This window comes from Zea mays, chromosome 2 (assembly GCF_902167145.1).
Source record: "Zea mays cultivar B73 chromosome 2, Zm-B73-REFERENCE-NAM-5.0, whole genome shotgun sequence".
NCBI classification, from domain to species: domain Eukaryota; kingdom Viridiplantae; phylum Streptophyta; class Magnoliopsida; order Poales; family Poaceae; genus Zea; species Zea mays.
In genome coordinates, this window is record NC_050097.1 from 235,171,641 (window position 1) to 235,192,324 (window position 20,684).

Genomic DNA, 20,684 nt, shown 5'->3' on the forward strand with positions numbered 1-20,684 from the left:
ATCAACTTGCTCTACTTGAGAGTCGTTAGTCTCATCAAACACAATGTCACAAGAAACTTCAACTAGTCCAGTGGACTTGTTAAAGACTCTATATGCCCTTGTGTTTGAGTCATAACCAAGTAAAAAACCTTCTACAGCCTTAGGAGCAAATTTAAATTTTCTACCTCTTTTAACGAGAATAAAACATTTGCTACCAAAGACTCTAAAATATGAAACATTGGGCTTTTTACTGGTTAGGAGTTCATATGATGTCTTCTTGAGGATTTGGTGAAGGTAGAGACGGTTGATGGCGTAGCAAGCGGTGTTGATTGCTTCCGCCCAAAACCGGTCTAAAGTCTTGTATTCATCAAGCATGGTCCTCGCCATGTCAAGTAGAGTTCTATTCTTCCTCTCCACTACACCATTTTGTTGTGGTGTGTAGGGAGAAGAGAACTCATGCTTGATGCCCTCGTCCTCAAGAAAGCCTTCTATTTGTGAGTTCTTGAACTCCGTTCCATTGTCGTTTCTAATCTTTTTGATCCTTAAGCCGAACTCAATTTGAGCCCGTCTCAAGAATCCCTTTAAGGTCTCTTGGTTTGGGATTTTTCCTGTAAAAAGAATACCCAAGTGAAGCGAGAATAATCATCCACAATAACTAGACAGTACTTACTCCCGCCGATGCTTATGTAAGCTATCAGGCCGAATAGATCCATGTGGAGTAGCTCAAGCGGCCTGTCAGTCGTCATGATGTTCTTGTGTTGATGATGAACACCAACTTGCTTCCCTGCTTGACATGCGCTACAAACCCTGTCTTTCTCAAAATGAATATTTGTTAGTCCCAAAATGTGTTCTCCTTTTAGAAGCTTATGAAGATTCTTCATCCCAACGTGGGCTAGTCGGCGATGCCAGAGCCAACCCATGTTAGTCTTAGCAATTAAGCAAGTGTCGAGTTCAGCTCTTTTAAAATCAACTAAGTATAGCTAACCCTCTAACACTTCCTTAAATGCTATGAATCGTCACTTCTTCTAAAGACAGTAACACATATATCCGTAAAAAGACAATTGTAGCGCATTTTACATAATTGAGAAACTGAAAGCAAGTTGTAATCTAAAGAATCTACAAGAAAAACATTGGAAATAGAATGGTCAGGTGATATAGCAATTTTACCAAGTCCTTTGACCAAACCTTGATTTCCATCCCCGAATGTGATAGCTCTTTGGGGATCATGATTTTTCTCATAAGAGGAAAACATCCTTTTCTCCCCAGTCATGTGGTTTGTGCACCCGCTATCAATGATCCAACTTGAGCCCCTGGATGCATAAACCTACAAAACAAATTTAGGCCTTGTTCTTAGGTACCCAAATGGTCTTGGGTCCTTTGACATTAGAAACAAGCACCTTGGGTACCCGAACACAAGTCTTTGAGCCCTTGTGTTTGGCCCCAACATATTTGGCAACTATTTTGCCTGATTTGTTAGTTAGCACATATGAAGCATCAAAAATCTTAAATGAAATATTAGGTTCATTTGATGCAATAGGAGATTTCTTTTTAGGCAATTTAACTTGGGTTGATTGCCTAGAGCTAGATGCCTCACTCTTATACATGAAAGCATGATGAGAGCCAGAGTGAGACTTCCTAGAGTGAATTCTCCTAATTTTGTGCTCGGGATAACCAGCAGGGTATAAAATGTAACTCTCGTTATCCTGAGCCATGGGAGCCTTACCCTTAACAAAATTAGACAATCTTTTAGGGGTTTTAAGCTTGACATTGTCTCCCTGTTGGAAGCCAATGCCATCCTTAATCACAGGGCGTCTCCCATTATAGAGCATGCTTCTAGTAAATTTAAATTTTTCATTTTCTAAGTCATGCTCGGCAATTTTAGCATCTAATTTTGCTATATGATCATTTTGTTGTTTAATCATAGCAATGTGATCATGGATAGCATTAATATTAACATCTCTACATCTAGTGCAAATAGTGACATGCTCAATGGTAGATGTAGAGGGTTTGCAAATATTTAGTTCATCAATCTTAGCATGCAAAATAGCATTCTCATTCTTAAGATTGGAAATAACATCATTGCAAACATTTAAATCTTTAGCCTTAGCAATTAATTTTTTATTCTAAATTTTAAGGCTAGAGAGTGATGCATTCAATTTGTCAATCTTAGCAATCAAATTAGCATTATCATTTCTAAGACTAACAATGGAATCATCACAAACATCTAACTTCTCAGCCTTAGCAATTAATTTATCATTCTCAAATCTAAGGTTGGAAATAGTGGCATGGCAAGTGCTTAGCTCACTAGTTAATTTTTCACATTTTTCTATCTCCTGAGCATAAGCATTTTTAACTTTAACATGCTTCTTATTTTCTTTAATAAGGAAGTCCTCTTGGCTATCCAAGAGTTCATCCTTCTCATGAATAGCACTAATCAGTTTATTCAATTTTTCTTTTTGTTGCATGTTTAAGTTGGCAAAGAGGGTGAGAAAATCATCCTCATCATCACTAGAGCTAGCCTCATCACTAGATGTTGCATATTTAGTGGAAGCTCTAGATTTTACCTTCTTCTTTTTGCTGTCTTTTGCCATGAGGCACTTGTGGCCGACGTTGGGGAAGAGGAGACCCTTGTTGACGACGATGTTTGCGGCGTCCTCGTCCGAGGAGGAGTCGGTGGAGCTCTCATCGGAGTCCCACTCCTGGCAAACATGGGCATCGCCACCCTTCTTCTTGTAATACTTCTTCTTCTCCTTCCTTCTTCCCTTCTTGTCGTCGCCCCTGTCACTATCACTTGATAATGGACATTTTGCAATAAAATGACCGAGCTTACCACATTTGTAGCAAACTTTCTTGGAGCGGGGCTTGTAGTCCTCCCCCTCCTTTGCTTGAGGATTTAGCGAAAGCTTTTGATGATTAAAGTCATCTCCTCATTGTCGAGCTTGGAGGCGTCGATGGGGAGCCTACTTGACGTAGACTCTTCTTTCTTCTCCTCCGTTGCTTTGAAGGCAACTGGTTGCACCTCGGGTGTGGAGGTGGCGCCTCGCTCATTGATTTGTTTGGAGCCTTTGATCATTAATTCAAAGCTCACAAACTTTCCTATCACTTCCTCGGGAGACATTAGTTTATATCTAGGATCGCCACGAATTAATTGAACTTGAGTAGGGTTAAGAAAAACGAGTGATCTAAGAATAACCTTGACCATTTCATGGTCATCCCATTTGGTGCTCCCGAGGTTGCGCACTTGGTTCACCAAGGTCTTGAGCCTGTTGTACATGGCTTGTGGCTCCTCCCCTTGATGAAGCATGAAGCGACCGAGCTCCCCTTTGATCGTTTCCCGCTTGGTGATCTTGGTCATCCCGTCTCCTTCGTGCGCGGTCTTTAGCACATCCCAAATCTCTTTGGCACTCTTCAACCCTTGCACCTTATTATACTCCTCTCGACTTAGAGAGGCGAGGAGTATAGTAGTGGCTTGGGAGTTGAAGTGCCGGATTTGGGCTACCTCGTCCGAGTCATAGGCTTCATCCCCCACGGATGGTTCCTACGCACCAAACTCAACAATGTCCCAAATGCTAGCGTGGAGTGAGGTTAGATGGTGCCTCATTTTATCACTCCACATATACAATAATCTTCATCGTCAAAAACCGGTGGTTTGCCTAGTGGGACAGAAAGTAAAGGAGTGCGTTTGGAAATGCGTGGATAGGGTAAGGGGACCTTACTAAACTTCTTGCGCTCATGGCGCTTAGAAGTGACGGACGGCGTGTCAGATCCGGAGGTGGAAGGCGACGAAGAATCGGTCTCGTAGTAGACCACTTTCTTCATTTTCTTCTTCTTGTCGCCACTCCGGTGCGACTTGACAAGGGAAGGTGATTCCTCCCTCTTCTTATTGTCGGACTCCCCCGATCGAGCCTTCCCGTGGCTTGTGGCGGGCTTCTCGCCAGTCACCATCTCCTTCTTGGCGTGAGCTCCCGACATAACTTCGAGCGGTTAGGTTCTAATAAAGTATCGGGCTTTGATACCAATTGAAAGTCGCCTAGAAGGGGGTTAATAGGAAAATCTGGAATTTATAAAGTTTAAGCACAACTACAAGCTGGGGTTAGCGTTAGAAATATAATCGAGTCCGTAAGAGAGGGCGAAAAACAAATCACAAGCAAATAAGGCGGATGACACGATGATTTGTTTTATCGAGGTTCGATTCTTGCAAACCTACTCCCCGTTGAGGTGGTCACAAAGATCGTGTCTCTTTCAACTCTTTCCCTCTCTCAAACGGTCACTTAGACCGAGTGAGCTTCTCTTCTCAATCAATTGGGACACTTAGTCCCCACAAGGACCACCACACAATTGGTGTCTCTTGCTTTGCTTACAAAGATCTTGGGAACAAGAAATGGGAAAGAAGAAAAGCGATCCAAGCGCAAGAGCTCAAAAGAACACGACAAAACTCTCTCTTCTAGTCACTATTGCTTTGAGTGGAATTGAGACTTGGAGAGATTTTGATTCACTCTATTTGTGTCTTGTATTGAATGCACTAGCTCTTGTATTGAATGTGTTGGCTGAAAACTTGGATGCCTTGAAGTGTTGGTGGTTGGGGGTATTTGTAGCCCCAACCACCAAAATGGCTGTTGGGGAAGGCTGTTGTCGAAGGGCGCACCGGACAGTCTGGTGCGCCAGCCACGTCACCCAACCGTTGGAGCTCCGACAAGTGGGGCCACCGGACAGTCCGGTGGTGCACCGGACAGGCACTGTTCACTATCTGGTGCTTCTTCTAGCGCCTGCTCTAACTCTGCGCGTGCAGTCGCGCACAATTCACTGTTGCTTTTGCAGACGACCATTGGTGCTGTAGCCGTTACTCCGCTTGGCACACCGGACAGTCCGGTGCTACACCGGACAGTCCGATGAATTATAGCGGAGAGGCTCCCCGAAAACCCGAAGCTAGCAAGTTGGAGTTGATCCACCCTGGTGCACCGGACACTCTCCGGTGGCACATCGGACAGTCCGGTGCGCCAGACCAGGGCAGCCTTCAGTTTTCATTGCTCCTTTCATTTGAACCCTTTCTTATAACTTTGTATTGGTTTGTTGTGAACCTTTGGGACATGTGGAACATATATTCTAGAACAAACTAGTTAGTCCAATTATTTGTGTTGGGCAATTCAACCACCAAAATCATTTAGGAAAAGGTTTGACCCTATTTCCCTTTCACAATTGTTTCCAAAGGTCTTTGATCTCATTCTTTTGAATCTCAGCTTGAGCTTTGGAACTAGCTTCATCTTCTTTTACTTTGTTTACCAAGGAAATTAATATTTTGTCTTTTTCAAGGCCTTCGCTCCTTAATTCGATCACCTCTGAATGAAGGTTGTTCAGAGCCATTGTATACCCTTCATCTTCAATGTTTTTCTATGCTCTAAGGGCATTACTAAGGATTAAGCCCTGCAAGAGGAGGACAAGATTAAGTATAAACAAATGAAATAATTCGTTTTCAAATACAAAATTGACTTTTATACCTTTATGCTATTATATGCTAAACTGTCAGCCAGTTCATCCTTTGATAATATTGAAAGGCCATCTTCCAGCTTCGGAAATCTGAAGCTTCTACCTATCTCCCGGCAGACGGATATCTCTTTATTATCCGGGAGACAATACAAAAAATCTTCTTCCCCACTGCCATTGAACACTAATGCCCCTTCGGGTATTTCAATTTTTGGGCATAATGTTGAGCTTCTCGTTCTTCTTCCTGAGAAAGTCCCTTTCCCGAAGCATGGCGAATGATGTAATCAATGCTCTCTTTTAAAGCTTCGAGAGCAGGAGTGGCAATCTTTTCAAACGAATTTTGCTCTGTGGCCTTTTCTTCTGTTGCCTTTTCTTCAAATTCCACAGGCTTCGTCTCAGCAGGTACTGAGGGCCCCGCCTTGGTTTCAGCCTGGGTTATTGTAGCTTCAACATCTATTTGCTTAGTATCAGCTTTGGGTTGCGTTTTGTCAGCTTCGGCGACCTTCCCTTTGGGAGGGAGACTTATGGAGTCGGTTGTTTCCAGTACATCTAATACATTTACCATCCTCCTTCTCCTAGGAGTTATGGCAGAACTCTTTTATGCCCTCAATGTTGTTGCTTCTGTTGAAGGACTTAAAGTCCCTGGCATCTTTGTTAGCTCTTCAGTTGTTGACCTTTCAGCCTTATCTTTGTCAACCTTCGTTTCAACTAGCTCAACCGAAGGTGCCTTCGACATTATAGCCGGTTCTTCAGCCCTCTGCATCGGAGGAGCGGTTTCTCTTGATTCAGCAGCTGAAGAGGCCTCCCCGCCAAACTCAGGCACCACAGCTGGTTCAATATAACGTGGCCGGTGGGTAAGTACCTTCATCTTTTTGCACGCAGCCTTCGGTACAGGTTCAGCCGAGGCGGCCAGAGCAGCAACTTTCCTCTTCTTCCCTTGCCCCCGCAACGGGTAGCGGTAGTCGGGGTAGACGAAGCCAATAGCGTCAAAAACTCTGTTCAATCTCTTCTTTTCTCGACTTCCGAAGGCTGTGGATAATGCATTATCTTCTGCCTTGGAATATGATCCAAGCAGTTCATCACTTGTAACTTCGATGCATTTTAGCCAGTCATCGTTTGGTTCATCAAATTTATCCCCATATCTGAATGTATACTTCAGCCGGACCAGTTCACCTTCGCTAGACTTGGTGATGGTCTCCTTCGGCATTTCCCAGCTCTCTACAAGCGGCCATACTCTGAATGCTATGTGCTCTTGAATTAAATCTCTCGTACCAATAAAGAAGCAGACAGTACCAAATGCCTTCTGACATGCTTCAGCGGCTTCATCAATTTCAACCTTCGGCTTTCGAAGGCTGAAGCGGGACCATATGGGCGCATAATAACCTCCTTAATGTCCTCCCTCGCTATCAAGTCGTTCTTCACATAAAACCATTCTTCCATCCAATTTCCCGACCATCTCTTCCAAAATGTTGACACTGGGTGGCTTGCGTTGGGACGGGCGATAAATCCATAACAACCGAAGTTGTTGTGATACTGTTCTTTCCTCGTGGCCTTCGTCTCATACAGAAGTTCGTGCATGCTGCAGAAGCATTTTGCGCTTGGCTCTATCCCTTGGCTTCTTACTGCCCAGACGAAGACTCCCATCCTCAATATGGCTTCGGGGGTCAATTGATGGAGGAAAATTTGGAAGGTTTTCAACACTTCAACTACAAACCTGCTCAGTGGGAACCGAAGCCCAGCTTTGAAGAAGCTTCGGAAAATCACAACTTCGTTCTCCTCAGGCGCAGGAACATTGTTGTCTCCGCCAGCCCTCACAATAGACATATCCCGAAAGTACCTTCCCCTCATGTTTTCGAGGTGACTTTGCTTGATGGTCGATTTCCCGAAAATTACATGACTTGGTCTCCAGGTTTGATCCTCGGAATCTTCGCCTCCACTTTCTGCATCATAGCTGCCACTGTCACCAGTATCTTCAGACAGACCCTCCAGTATCTCCTTAGTAATCTTCTCTGTATTTGATTTTGCCATTGACTCAATAAACCCAGCTATGTAAGGATTCGCAGCCTTCTTCTCCTCAAAGAGCTTCTCCTCTTCAGTTAGCTTCGTCTCAGTAGCAACCTTCTTGTCTTGAGACATTTTTCCTTCAAAAATGACGAAAATATGTTTTTCTAACCGAAGCTCAGTAAGCTTGAGAAACTAGCAAGCATTAGTGAGCAAGAGCTATAAAATTGAGAAAATAAAGCAAATGGCACAACCAGCGTACCAAATGTGGTTGGTACGAGTTCTTATTTATACGCTCGACACGCTCCAAATCGGGGGGGGGGGGGGCGTCCGTCATTGACTGTTGCTATTCTAGCAAAGGGAAGGTGTTTTTTCGGACATTCGGCTTAAGGCCTTCGTCCATGTTGCAGTCTGAATTCGTTATCTTAAACAAATTAATACTGCGAGGGGCTACTGTTGGGGGCCTTCGTCCTCCGAAGGTCCTCAAAAACGTGATTTAACAATATCTTCCAAGTGTGACATGTGAATAGGTACCTTAGGACTCGGGCTAAAAGCATGCACGATGTAAAAAGCATGATCGTGACGAAGGTTGGAGTTGCTCCGAAGCTACGTGCAGGGGAGCTTCGGCTAAATGGTGGAAAAAGGAACCGACTTAAAGAGGAAAAGGCTATCTAGTCCTCATAGAATTGTCTATAAGTTAATAATAAATGTAAAGGGCATGCATGTAATTTCTCACAGGCTGCGTCCTGTGCCTATAAATAGATGAACAGTACCCCGTACTGTTCACGCTGACTTGTACTTGCTTTTGCGTCACACTTGTACTTTTTGCCTTCTATCAAGCCGAATGTATATTTGTAATTCAATATTGTTTTTGTCTTTCCAGGATAATACAATGAATTAATAATGTTATGTGATTGTTTATCTTGCCTCTTATATTTTATATGCTTCTTCTTCTTTTATTAACATAAATCGCGTTGATGAAGGTATGTCCTTCATAACCTTCGTCTGAAGATCATTATATCCTAAGTGAAATAATGCTTTGAAGGACGAGGGACATTAACATTTAACATTTTGTGTTGCCTTGTTCTTAACTCATAGCATTTGAGAACAAGTCCCCAACATCTACTACATCTCTCCCCAAGCCCACCTGCTACCGTTGCACAATGCGTAGTAGTAGATAAGTATCGCCGAGATTCTTGAATTATTTTTTTGGATGGAGGGAGTAGTATTTAAAGAAGAGCCTTGCATGCAATTTCTTTTGTTTGAATAATGTTTTCAACTTAAATTCTTTTTTTGCATGCGTGACATTTATTCTTCTTAATATTTTTCCATGGATCTGACTTGTGAGTCATTTTTATAAGCCAACGCCAAACATGAATCCATGTTTCTTACTTGAAAACCCTGAACAAATACCATTAGCAGGAGGCACTCGCGTTGGAGTCACTCATCGACGACAAGAAGAAACTTGACGACTGCCAGTTCGACCTCTAAAAATAGTCCTACGTGGCCGCATGTGCCGCTATGTACGACAAGCTCCGGCGCAGCCGCCGCTTGGACGCGGTGCAGAGCGGCTGCTCTGCGCTGTCCATCGTCAACCAGGGGAACCTCATGGTCGTCGCCAACGTTGGCGACTCTCGGGTTGTTCTGGGCACCACATTCGACGATGACGCCACCACGTCGTCCACCTGAAGCCCAACCTACCACGTAAGTCGCTACTGACTGGCCATGAATTCTTGTGCGCTGAGACGATGGTCGTTGCTGACGTTGTATGAGTGTCCTCGAACACGATGTATGTAGAGGAGTAGCGCATCGGGTGATGCAACGACCAGGGGTACTACCTTGCTGATGAGACCGGGGTGCACTTCGTTTTACAGACCAGCCAAGAGTCATCAGTACTCGGTATGTCGCGCGCGTTCGACGACAACTATATCGAGGATTGTGGCGTCATCTTGGCGCCAAAGGTGACACAGAGTAGGACCGACAACAATGACCAGCTCGTCATCCTCGCCACTGTTGGGGTAGCTTTTATGTCGGCTTGCCTTTAATTCTCTTCGCAAACACACACTTGCCTTTTTGTTTAAGCAAAAGCGTATGGTGGTACGTGTCTGATGACTAACGATGTACGAGGGAATTTCTTCCGGTATGTGTGGAACGTGCTCTCCAATGATGAGACCATGCAAATCGTGACATATATCGAAGTCTGCATGATACTGATGGTTGCAATGTAGTGGTGAAACAGATAGATTATAAATAACAAAATTTATGTAGGGCCAGAATCATAAATTGATTATGAAACATTTTTTTCTCATAACAGTATAACACATATTTTGTATATAAGTTATCGTAGTATACTGATATTATATATTCCCGTTGCAACGCACGGGCATTCAACTAGTTATGGATTATGTATGTATTATTTTAAAAAAGCTTGGGGTGTTTGGTTTAAAGAACTAAAGTTTAACCAGACAATATCTATTATGAGTATAAAACTAATTATAAAGTTGAAGACGATAAAATTTTATACCTAATTAATCAACTATTAGCAAATATTTACTCTAGCATCACAAAATCGAATCATGTACTAATTAGACTAAAAATACTTGTCTTATCGTTTAGTATCTGTAATTAGTTTTATAATTATATTATATTTAATATCTCTATCTGGTACGGGGTGTTTGAATGCACTAGAGCTAATAGTTAGTTACTAAAATTAGTTGAAACATCTAAATACTCTAGCTAATTGTTCAGCTATTAGCTATTTTTGGTAAATCTCTACTACTTATTAAGGCTGCAATAGTAGTCGGTCATTCCGCGTTCTGCCCATTCCGTGTTCTGCCTTTCCGATTTCCCCTCCCCGCGCACAGTCCATTCCCATGTTCTGCCACCATTCTATATCTATCATTCCCATTCCCCCTCCTCGCAAAGTCCATTCCCATTCCCCTACAGCCGACGCCTAGCTAAAATTAAAAAAACACGCATGGCCCCAAAGGTATTCGAACCCACAACCTCTCAAGCAAATGATAGCGGTAGCTACCACTACAACACATATGTGTTTATGTCTACATCTATAACAGAAAACACATCTACTACATCTCTCCCCAAGCCCACCTGCTACCATTGCACAATGCATAGTAGTAGATAAGTATCACCGAAATTCTTGAATTATATTTTTAGATGAAGGGAGTAGTATTTAAAGAAGAGCATTTCTTTTGTTTGAATAATGTTTTCAACTTAAATTCTTTTTTTGCATGCGTGACATTTATTCTTCGTAATATTTTTCCATGGATCCGACTTGTGAGTCATTTTTATAAACCAACGCCAAACATGGATTCATGTTTCTTACTTGAAAACCCCGAACTAACACCATTAGCAGGAGACACTCGCGTTAGGGTCGCTCATCGGCGACAAGAAGAAACTTGGCAACTGCCAGTTCGACCTCTAGAAACAACCCTACGTGGCCGCATGTGCCGCTATGTACGACAAGCTTCGGCGTAGCCACCGCTTGGACGCGGTGCAGAGCGGCTGCTCCGCGTTGTCCATCGTCAAGTAGGGGGACCTCATGGTCGTCGGCGACTCTCGAGTTGTTCTGGACACCGCATTCGACGACGACGCCATCACGTCGTCCAGCTCATCGTCCACCTGAAGCCCAACCTGCCACGTAAGTCGCTACTAACTAGCCATGAATTCTTGTGTGCTGAGATGATGGCCGTTGCTGACGTTTTATGAGTATCCTCGAACACGATGTATGTAGAGGAGTAGCGCATTCGGTGGTGCAACGGCCAGGGGTACTACCTTGCTGATGAGCCCGGGGTGCACTTCGTTTTATAGCCCAGCCAAGAGTCATCAGTACTCGGTATGTCGCGCGCATTCGACGACTACTATATCGAGGACTGTGGCGTCATCTTGGCGCTAGAGGTGACGCAGGGGAGGACCGACAACAATGACCAGTTCGTAATCCTCGCCACCGTTGGGGTAGCTTTTATGCCGACTTGCCTTTAATTCTCTTCGCAAACACGCACTTGACTTTTTGTTTAAGCAAAAGTGTATGGTGGTACGTGTCTGATAACTAACGATGTACGGGGAAATTTCTTCCGGTATGTGTGGAACGTGCTCTCCAATGATGAGACTAGGGCTGGAAACGAGCCGAGCCGAGCTCGGCTCGGCTCAGCTCGGTGCGGCTCGGTGCCTGAACGAGCTCGGCTCGGCTCGGCTCGTCCATTCCACGAGCTGGTGAAAGAGGCTCGGCTCGGCTCGATCTTGGCTCGCGAGCCGGCTCGGCTCGGCTCGCGAGCCATATTTTGGTACTTTTCGTTGCATTATTTGGTGAATTAACATTATATAAATTTGAAATATAGAATCATCATTCTACATTATGAGTAAATTAAATTATAACTTGTAATATATTAATCATCAAAGACTAAAAAATGAGCTATTATCCATAAAATTATCTAATATTAATTATTATTGCATAAATTGACCATTTTTGCAAGGCTCGCGAGCTGGAACGAGCCAGCTCGGCTCGGCTCGCTGCAAAAACGAGCTCGAAGAAGAGGCTCGGCTCGGCTCGGCTCGTTCGAGGCTCGCGAGCCGCTCCGAGCCGAGCCGAGCCACTCCGAGCTCGAGCCGGCTCGCGAGCCTCGAGCTAATTTTCCAGCCCTAGATGAGACCATGCAAATCGTAGCATATATCGAAGTCTGCATGATACTGATGGTTGCAATGTAGTGGTGAAACAGATAAATTATAAATAACAAAATTTATGTATGGCCATAATCACAAATTGGTTATGAAACATTTTATCATAACGATATAACACACATTTTGTATATAAGTTATCATAGTATACTGTTATTATATATTCCCGTTGCAATGCACGGGCATTCAGCTAGTTAGTTAATAGTTAGGTAGTTATTTGTTAGGTAGCAAATTTTAGGCAACTAAGCATTTAAACACCACTAAAAATTAGTGACGTCCAGTGAACACTGAACAAGCTGTAGGCGCATCTATAAATTTGGATGGGGATATGAGACCAAACACATACGGACCCCGATGGAACGGCCTGCGTTTGTCCCTGCGGGCTGCGGCCCTGCCTTTTCTCCCATTCCCCTCGCCGCGTGACACGCGCTCTCCCTCTCTCCCGAGTCCCGACGACCGGGCAACAGCCGCCGCCGCCGCTCAGCCTCCGTCGGGCCCTTCGCCGGCGGCGAACACCATCAGGTACGCCCGCCCCACCCCTTCCCTTTCCCTGTTGTGCGAAACCGCGCACCCAACTCAAACCGTAAATAATCAAGCTACCTGTATTCGGATTTGATCTAATTGCGAGTGTATACTACATGCGCGCTGTGTTATGCCAACTAACTTCGATTTTTCTAAACATTATCAGGTGTACATGCGTACGCCCATGCCCTTGGCTGCGTCCGCCCCTGCAAGTGGTTTCCTGCTGGTCTGTGTGGATTTGGCTGCCGGAAGATTGATTGATGCGGCCTTCAGGATCACTGTAGACTCGCTGTGAGATTCCAAGGCTGATCAGGTCATGTTGGGGGACCAGTGCATCATACAGGCGTTAGACTCGGTTAGCTCATCAAGCTCTGCGGCCTCTGCCCCTGATTCGACCCTCTCCGGAGAGCTTCCTTCTGTGAGCAGGAACTGTGTGATTGGGAGCCTGCAGGTGGCGCGGGCGCAGAAGGGGGGACATGTGGAGGGTCTGGTGAATTGTTGTCATAGCAAGAAGAAGAAGAAGAATAGGACTGGCAGTGGTTTGTGGGATTCTGCAACCAAATCCTGGGCTTCTGGCATGGGGGGTGATGATGAGAACAGTGAGGCCAACATGAGTGAGCTCATCGGCAGGATCGGCCGGGAGTTGGCCATCTCGTGCCTGCTCCGTCTTCCCCGGTCATACTATTACGATGTGGCATGTGTTGACCGGTCTTTCTACTCCCTTGTGAGGTCTGGGAACCTATACAGGCTGAGGCGGGCGGTGGGGATTGCCGAGCAGATGATCTATTGCTCGTGCAACGTTCTCGAGTGGGAAGGTTTCGACCCGTGCCGCCAGCGGTGGTTCGGCATCCCTTCCATGCCTCCCATAGAGTGCTTCATGCTCGCTGACAAGGAATCCCTGGCCGTGGGCACCAGTATCCTCGTCTTCGGGAAGAGGGTGGAATCCCATGTTGTGCTGAGGTATAGCCTTCTAACTAACTCCTGGACCACAGGAGAGATGATGAACACGCCGAGGTGCTTGTTTGGCTCGGCAAGCTTCGGTGAGAAGGCTATTGTGGCTGGTGGTATCGGCCAGAGTGGTCCGTTGAGCTCTGCCGAGCTTTATGATTCTGAGATGCAGACATGGACTACCCTACCGAGCATGAGCAGGGCGCGGCAGATGTGCTCTGGTTTCTTCATGGACGGCAAGTTCTACGTCATTGGTGGGAAAGCTGAGAGGCACAACGAGGTCCTTAGCTGTGCTGAGGAGTTTGATTTGGAGAATGGCTCCTGGCACTTGATCCCGGACATGGCGCAGGGCCTTAATGGGGGAAGCGGTGCTCCGCCTCTTGTTGCTGTTGTGAATAATGAGCTTTATGCTGCTGACTATGCAACCAAGGAGGTTAGGAAGTATGACAAGGAAAATAATGCATGGATCACTCTTGGACTGTTACCTGGGAGGTATACATCAGTTCATGGCTGGGGCATTGCTTTTCGTAGTTGTGGAGATATGCTCATTGTAATTGGCGCGATGAGTGCTGGTGGTAGCGGGGTGATTGAAATTTGTTCCTGGGTACCCAATAATGAACAGCCAGATTGGAAGATCATTGGCACCCGCCGTTCTGGAAGCTTTGTGTACAATTGTGCCGTGATGAGTTGTTGACATACCAGGGCTACTACATTATCAACTGTACATCTTGACCAAAAGGAAGGATAAAGAAGGCAAATTCTGCTGAGTCTGTTTTGCTTCTTAATGGGTAACTTCTGCCCACTGGCATTTTAGGCTAAGCTGAAGGTCCGATAGAACTTCTCGTGTAGCTTCTTACTTGTTTATGTCTAGTCTCTTCATTTTAATTCCATTTGGAAGGCCTGCAATTGAATTCCAGAACGTGGGACATGCAGTGCAGTATTTTAGATTAGTAATTTGGTGCAACCTCAAACATTTTGATCTTCCCTGCCTCCCTGGGTAACTTGATCAAATTTTCTTTTTAAGCTCCAGAGAATAGCCTTACATTGGCAAATCATTTGCCCATAGATTGTAAGAAATAAAAGAGGAAAGAAATGTCTTTGTGGACAATTGTTGCATTTTCCCTTTGTCTTTTCTTGGTTAATTGTGACTGGAGGCAATGTGTTTTTTTGCAAGACCTGTAGAGTATGAACACTCATCAGTTGTGCCTTGTTATCCTACCTATGGTATCTGATAATGTTAATGTTGTCTCAATTTGGCTTCTTGAGTGCGGAAATGTGCTTTTGGTCATATGTGAATGAACATTTTAGTTTTGGAACAAGTGAATGTCTTGGGACATTAGTTTCCATTTAGACTTGCAATAATTCTGATTAATTGATCATTTCCTTTGAGTTATGACTTTGTAGCTTTGTGGTTTTCTAAATAATTCACAGCAACGTCAGTATATACTACTGTGATGTTATGTCTCGAACGTGGTGTATTGTAGTCAGTCTATATTGTATGGCTACGATGTTGAAATTATTTTATGTTGGCTTGAACTAGATGCTTTAAGTGGTGCACAGAAATCACATTTATTTACTGTAATTTGTGTGGAAGTTTGTGCCTGACTGCCTGTTTGTTCTGTTGACAATGGTCTAATATCCTTCTGTCCATTAAAAAAGGGTGTTGATTGCTTTGCATCACCGATGAATGAAGCATATCAGTACCTAAACTGTAGGAGTGTCTTAAAAAAAGCATATCGGTATTAAATAAACGGTATAAATGAGTTCCCATTCTCTGTTTCGTATAACAGAGAGCTTAAAATCAGTGATCTGTAACTTCTACACCTGATCTGCCTTTGTAGAGCATTGCTTCTTCTATGATAATGATCTTAGCGAAGTGTTTTGTGACAAAAAGAGAGGGGGGACATGATCATTCTGTTGAGGATCTGTATTGATAGTGTGCCATGGTTTGAGGTCCTAGGAGTTCAGGTGTGTCCCCAACACCACAAGATCCTGGTTATGTCTAGGCGCTAAGTCATGTTCCTAATGTCACAGCACACCACAACAACTCAAAACCGTGACTTTTGTTTCCCTTTTTTTTGACCTGTTCATGTGTACCGTGGAAATTTTGTGGTAATATGAGGAGGGATTCTTTTTTTCTGAATAAAATTTCTAGGGAGTAATTAGTCTTCCTTATCTACATGACTATTTTGGCAGTTATCCTTGTATTTCTAGTCCTCACTAAGAGAATTGATGATATCAATGATTTTTTTTGGCATTTTACACTTGTGCATCGCTCTGGTTATACAAGGTTGCTCTGCTCTTTTTTTATAGTGCATTTCATGCTTATTGAAGAGTCTCTTTAAGACTTAAAAGCATATGTTCTTCCTGCTCCAACAGGTAAGCTATCTAGTAGGACACAAGTTGGATGATAACCCATTGTCTTCATGAGCTTATAGGTGTAGTGATTAGTCATGTATATGTTTAGCATATAATAGGTGATTGTGTAATTTAGTTTGTGTAATGGTCCATTCAAACATAACAAAATTGGTAGGAGGATGAGCAGAAGATTGACACCTGTGTGTTCTAGGCCTGCTCCCTGATGAAGGACACATATTAAACATGCATATGTGAGCCCTTCAGCGGATATCATATGTTTGTATGGCTTTCTGTCAGCTGAATTGAAGTTAATAGCCATTGCATTTAAGTCTGACTATTTGGATCCAAAGTTTTGCTAGGCGCTAGGCGGAATCTAGGCGATGACCCTTAGCCTAGGGACTAGTCCAGCCTAGGCTTGCCTAGGCGATGCTAGGCGTTTTTCTAGGCGTTTTGCCAACTTATATAATAATATATACATTTATAGATAAAAAAATAGGGAAGGACCAGTAGACATACAACCGTGCAGGAGAGAAGCAAGCAGTGGGAGAGAAGCAAACATGAGAGGAGAGAAGCAGGGGAGAGAAGCAGGGGTCCGACGTCCGGTAGGGGTCCGGCGTCAGCCGTGTTGGAGAGAAGCTGCAGCCGCGTCTCTGGCGTCAGCCGTGCAGGAGAGAAGGGAGAAGCAAGCGTCGAAAGGGGAAGAACTGAAGAAGCAAGCAGGCACTTTTCAACCGCAAACCCTAAACCCTATCCCCCGCGCGCCACCCTTTTCCCTCCCACGCGCGCGCCGCATTTTTCCCTCCCGCGCGCGCGCCCTTTTCCCGCGTGCTATTTCCCGCTAGCGTGCGCGGCGCGCGCCTAGCTCGCCTAAGCGCCGCCTGAGCTCCTGGGCGCCGCTGAGTCGCCACGGAATCGCCGCCCGGTGCCGCCTAGGCGCTCCAATCGCCTAGGGGCCCGCCTACCCCCCTAGTCCAGGCGGGAGGCCGTGGCCTAGAGACTAGGCGCGCCTAGGCGCGTCGTAGGCGACGATTTTCAAAACCCTGTTTGGATCATTCTTATTAGTGGTTCAGAAATATGTCGTGAGTTTAGGCCATTAAATCTTTCTTGAATTGTGAAGGTTATACATTTAAAATTATGGAACCTTATAGTTTAAACAGTTATGACATTTATAACTTTTTTCTTAAGATGTAAAATATTTCCTATCAATAAGTACCACTAGCTCAATGGCATAGCTTATCTGAACCTCAGGTTGATTTTCCCATAAACGCAACATGTAAGTAAATGACTCAATCTGAATTTATTGTGGGCCAGTTTGTGTTGCTGTTCTACACTGTGGAATACTGGGATATAATCAGTTCTGTGCAAAGTATGGTTAAAATGGACTGCAGTCCACCATTTTAGCTCCTAGGATAGAAAGTATTAGAACATTTTTCCGTACTATTTCTTTCTTTATAAATGCTATGAAGCATTTTGACATAAAATTATGATTTTTTTTGTTAAGCACATTCATTTATAATATAATTCAGAGTGACAAGGATATAGTTTTGTTTGTTTCCATTAGTTCTGAGGTCTGACTGTACCAAAACAGGAGAGGTTTGTGGCACTAGCATTTGCGTTGGCAATGAGGATTCACATGCTCTACTATAGCATTCTGGTCCCATATCTTTGATAGTGATAATGTGCGCAGAAATATGCGGATTAGAAGTAGATGTATGTGTTTCAAAGCAGAATCAATATGGTACAGTTTTACCTTTATTATTGTTTATCTGAAGTTCTGAACTAAGTTACTTATTAGTACTCCCTGGTCCGAAAAGGAATGCAATTCTAGGTTTGGACCAAGTTTACATAAAATAACATTAACATATGTCTTCAAATAGGTTTACTGTGAAAAATATTCCATAATTAATTGAATAATATTTATTTGGCATCATAAATCAATACTTCTTTGTGTAGATTTTGTAAAATTTGAAATCATTTGACTCCCCACCAAGCAAGAATTGTATTCTTTTTGGGATGGAAGGAGTAGCTGTTTTCAGTTCATGCTATCTTATTGAGTTTAAGTACGCTGTTAGATCTATTAATTAACAATTTCATTAGCCAAATTGTCAAGATCCCATTAACAAAGGTATGCCATTTGAGTTTGATGGTATGTTTGATCCTTTACCTTCTATTGCCTTCGCAACATAAATTGCAACTTTTTTGGTACATATGATGTTGCATACTTCCAGTTTCCATTGGTTTGACCTTGACACGAAATAGCAACTTCCCAATTTTCTGCCCCCCTTTCTCTGAACACAATATTAACGCAGTGGTTGGCTTTCATTTAGTCAGTTCTACTCCCAAGACGACTTCTAGAGCGCCAAGTTGATGCTTATGTTCTCCGAATGGGACTAAATATCTATGGGTTTCATCTTCCTGATAATGAAAGAGGAAGTGCCTTCTTTTCTAGGGATGATTTCAGTGGAGAACAAACTAAAGAAGAGAACAAGTATATGGCATTGTGCTCCACCTGGAGAACCAAGGAAAGGCAGAAGCAGAAAGGACAAGCAACCAAACGAATAGTGTTACTGACTAGTGTGACAAGCCACTGAAAAAGAATCAGATCCATCAGTACGTTTGATGGAGATGTTCCTTAGATTATACACACCGTTGAAATTTTTTCACTAATTGTTTAACCACAGATCCCTCATTCATTCATATGCGCGGCAGGATTCAAGCTGGTAGAATCTCCGACGCAGCTGCTCCATTAGCTGTGCCCGTCTCAGTGGCTACATGGTGTCGAAGGTTTCTATGGTTAGTATCAAAGAAACTTCAGCACTACGAATAATCTCTGCAGCGGAAATCATTGGTGGGTATAATAAAAGCTTCCTGTTTACACACACATGAAAGCCAGTTTAGTCACACAGCTGGTATGACGTAAATCTGCTGTTTCCGCATTTTAGAAATTCCCTCCCCAAAGCAAGATGGGGGGCATATAAAGTTATCGCTGCCAAGGAATTTGTCCTGCCCTATGTTGTTCTTGATGCACCTACTTCATTGGGTGATGCATAAAGTTGCTAATGTCACTGCTTTATGGTCACGATGTGTCTATATTTTGTTGGCTTGTTGTAGTCCAGTGATTCTCTTACTCTTTTACTAATTTTCTCAGGTCACAATCTACAATGTTAGATTAGATGCACCTCTCGCCAGGCTGAAGGACGTACCAGTTACTGAATTATTTTGTGTGGATGTCGCGCTTGTACTCGAGAAGACGATGCATCACCGGGCACCGGACGCACCAATTCCACCGCCCGAGGCAGATGCAAGTGAAGGCGGCTCAGGACTCATCCTGTCCGCCTTGCTGTATCCTTCGCTTGCCATTTGCTGTACAAAGAAAAAAAAAGGCGTTTCTGACAGTGACTTTGAAATCTTGTCGCGAGCTTACTAGTTGGCTGGTGCTGTCATGTCAGGAAACGGATGATTGCAGATTACCGAACATTACCTGTTGGGAAGGGAAAAAACAAACGGTGCTCTTGCATCCGACGCGATTACAAGTTGGCAGCATCTTATGCCTTTTGGCGATCAAGTCCACAGGAGAGTGCTCATTGCATCTAAAACGGTGAAGTGATGGGTGCTGTGGCATTCAGGTGACTTTATTCTCTTGTTTGCATTCGTCTCTTTAATGAAGAAAACTTGTCCTCAGAGAGTGCAACCCTCTGAAGTGTACTTGGACAGTTTTGAGTTTTTACCATCAGTTCCAGTATTCGGATTACTTGTTGTTCCGTCTCCTGGAAGCCTGCGTATGTGCACATGGATCCATGCTTAGTTTCTACACTTGACACTTCCTTGCCTGTTTAGCATGCTGCAGTTTCTCCATCTTTCACCTATTTGAGAATTATGCCCTTCCAAACCTTGTTATTCCTTCCTTGTACCTGATTTTCCACCTATTTTACGTGCATACATCATCGTTCTTAGGAACTTATTACTAGAACTAGCAAAGTGTCCATACATTACTACAGTTTCCATCGCTTAAATATATATAGTATAAAACATAAATACATGCGTGTTATGTTGGCTAAGTGTTTGTGAATGTGGGTTTGAAACCAACGGTCATAGTTGAAATCCTCATTTTGTGCATTGTTTTAGCTTTTTTACCATTTAAATGTGAGGAGGCACGCTAACTATGGAAAAAAGTGCTTTATACAGTAGACATTATTTTTATATTTCTTTTTCTCTTTTTTCTTCTCTTCTCTTGTTCATTCACGTAAAAGTTAGGTTTTCTATTTATTTACTTTCCCGCATCTCGTAGTGTTTCTATTTTATTATCCCCCCTCCCTCCTATCTTTTGTTCGTCTTTTTTATTTTTAGTTATTTATTTTGTTCATCCTTTTAATTTATTTGTTTTGTATTGCTCTCTGCACATCAGGCTGAGGCGAAACCTGCGAACCTACTGTATATTCAGGTATGTTTTAGCCAACCTTCAGGGCTCAGTGCCTATCCTATGGTACCATTCAGAATCATAGTGCCTTTAGTTAGTTGATGGTGCTGGTGGTTGGAACACAATAATTACCTGATCGCCAAGGCCTGCAACTGAGCCCTCTCAAGATTGTTAATTCCATGTAAAGTTCTCCTGTGGATGTTGCATTGGGTGGGGGGCTAGTTGGAGACAAAATCTTCTCCTACCTTTTTCTCAAGAACCCTAGAAAGAAACATTTCTCAATTGT

At 43.6% G+C, this 20,684-nt stretch overlaps 2 protein-coding genes across 5 annotated transcripts in view; both read left to right on the forward strand.

Annotated features, from left to right (window-relative positions):
• LOC118476268 (serine/threonine-protein phosphatase 7 long form homolog) overlaps positions 1-12,970 on the forward strand; it is a 28,680-nt gene extending 15,710 nt beyond the window's left edge. Inside the window, exons 4-5 of the mRNA XM_035965103.1 lie at positions 12,621-12,675; positions 12,842-12,970. Coding sequence (XP_035820996.1) covers positions 12,621-12,675; positions 12,842-12,970 — 184 coding nt within the window. The remainder of the gene's footprint in view (positions 1-12,620; positions 12,676-12,841) is intronic.
• LOC100383230 (uncharacterized) lies at positions 12,494-20,680 on the forward strand. 4 transcript variants are annotated; one of them, XM_035964920.1, is made up of 5 exons: positions 12,494-12,675; positions 12,842-18,591; positions 18,691-18,829; positions 19,130-19,607; positions 20,387-20,680. In XM_035964920.1, exon 2 carries the CDS (start codon positions 12,992-12,994, stop codon positions 14,315-14,317), a length of 1,326 nt encoding a protein of 441 aa, XP_035820813.1. In that variant the 5' UTR covers positions 12,494-12,675; positions 12,842-12,991; the 3' UTR covers positions 14,318-18,591; positions 18,691-18,829; positions 19,130-19,607; positions 20,387-20,680. The 4 variants fall into 4 exon arrangements, with proteins under 4 accessions (XP_035820813.1, XP_035820814.1, XP_023157312.1 ...); XM_035964921.1 differs by having other exon boundaries at positions 18,691-18,774; XM_023301544.1 differs by having other exon boundaries at positions 18,691-19,607.
• Positions 20,681-20,684: the final 4 nt, after the last annotated feature.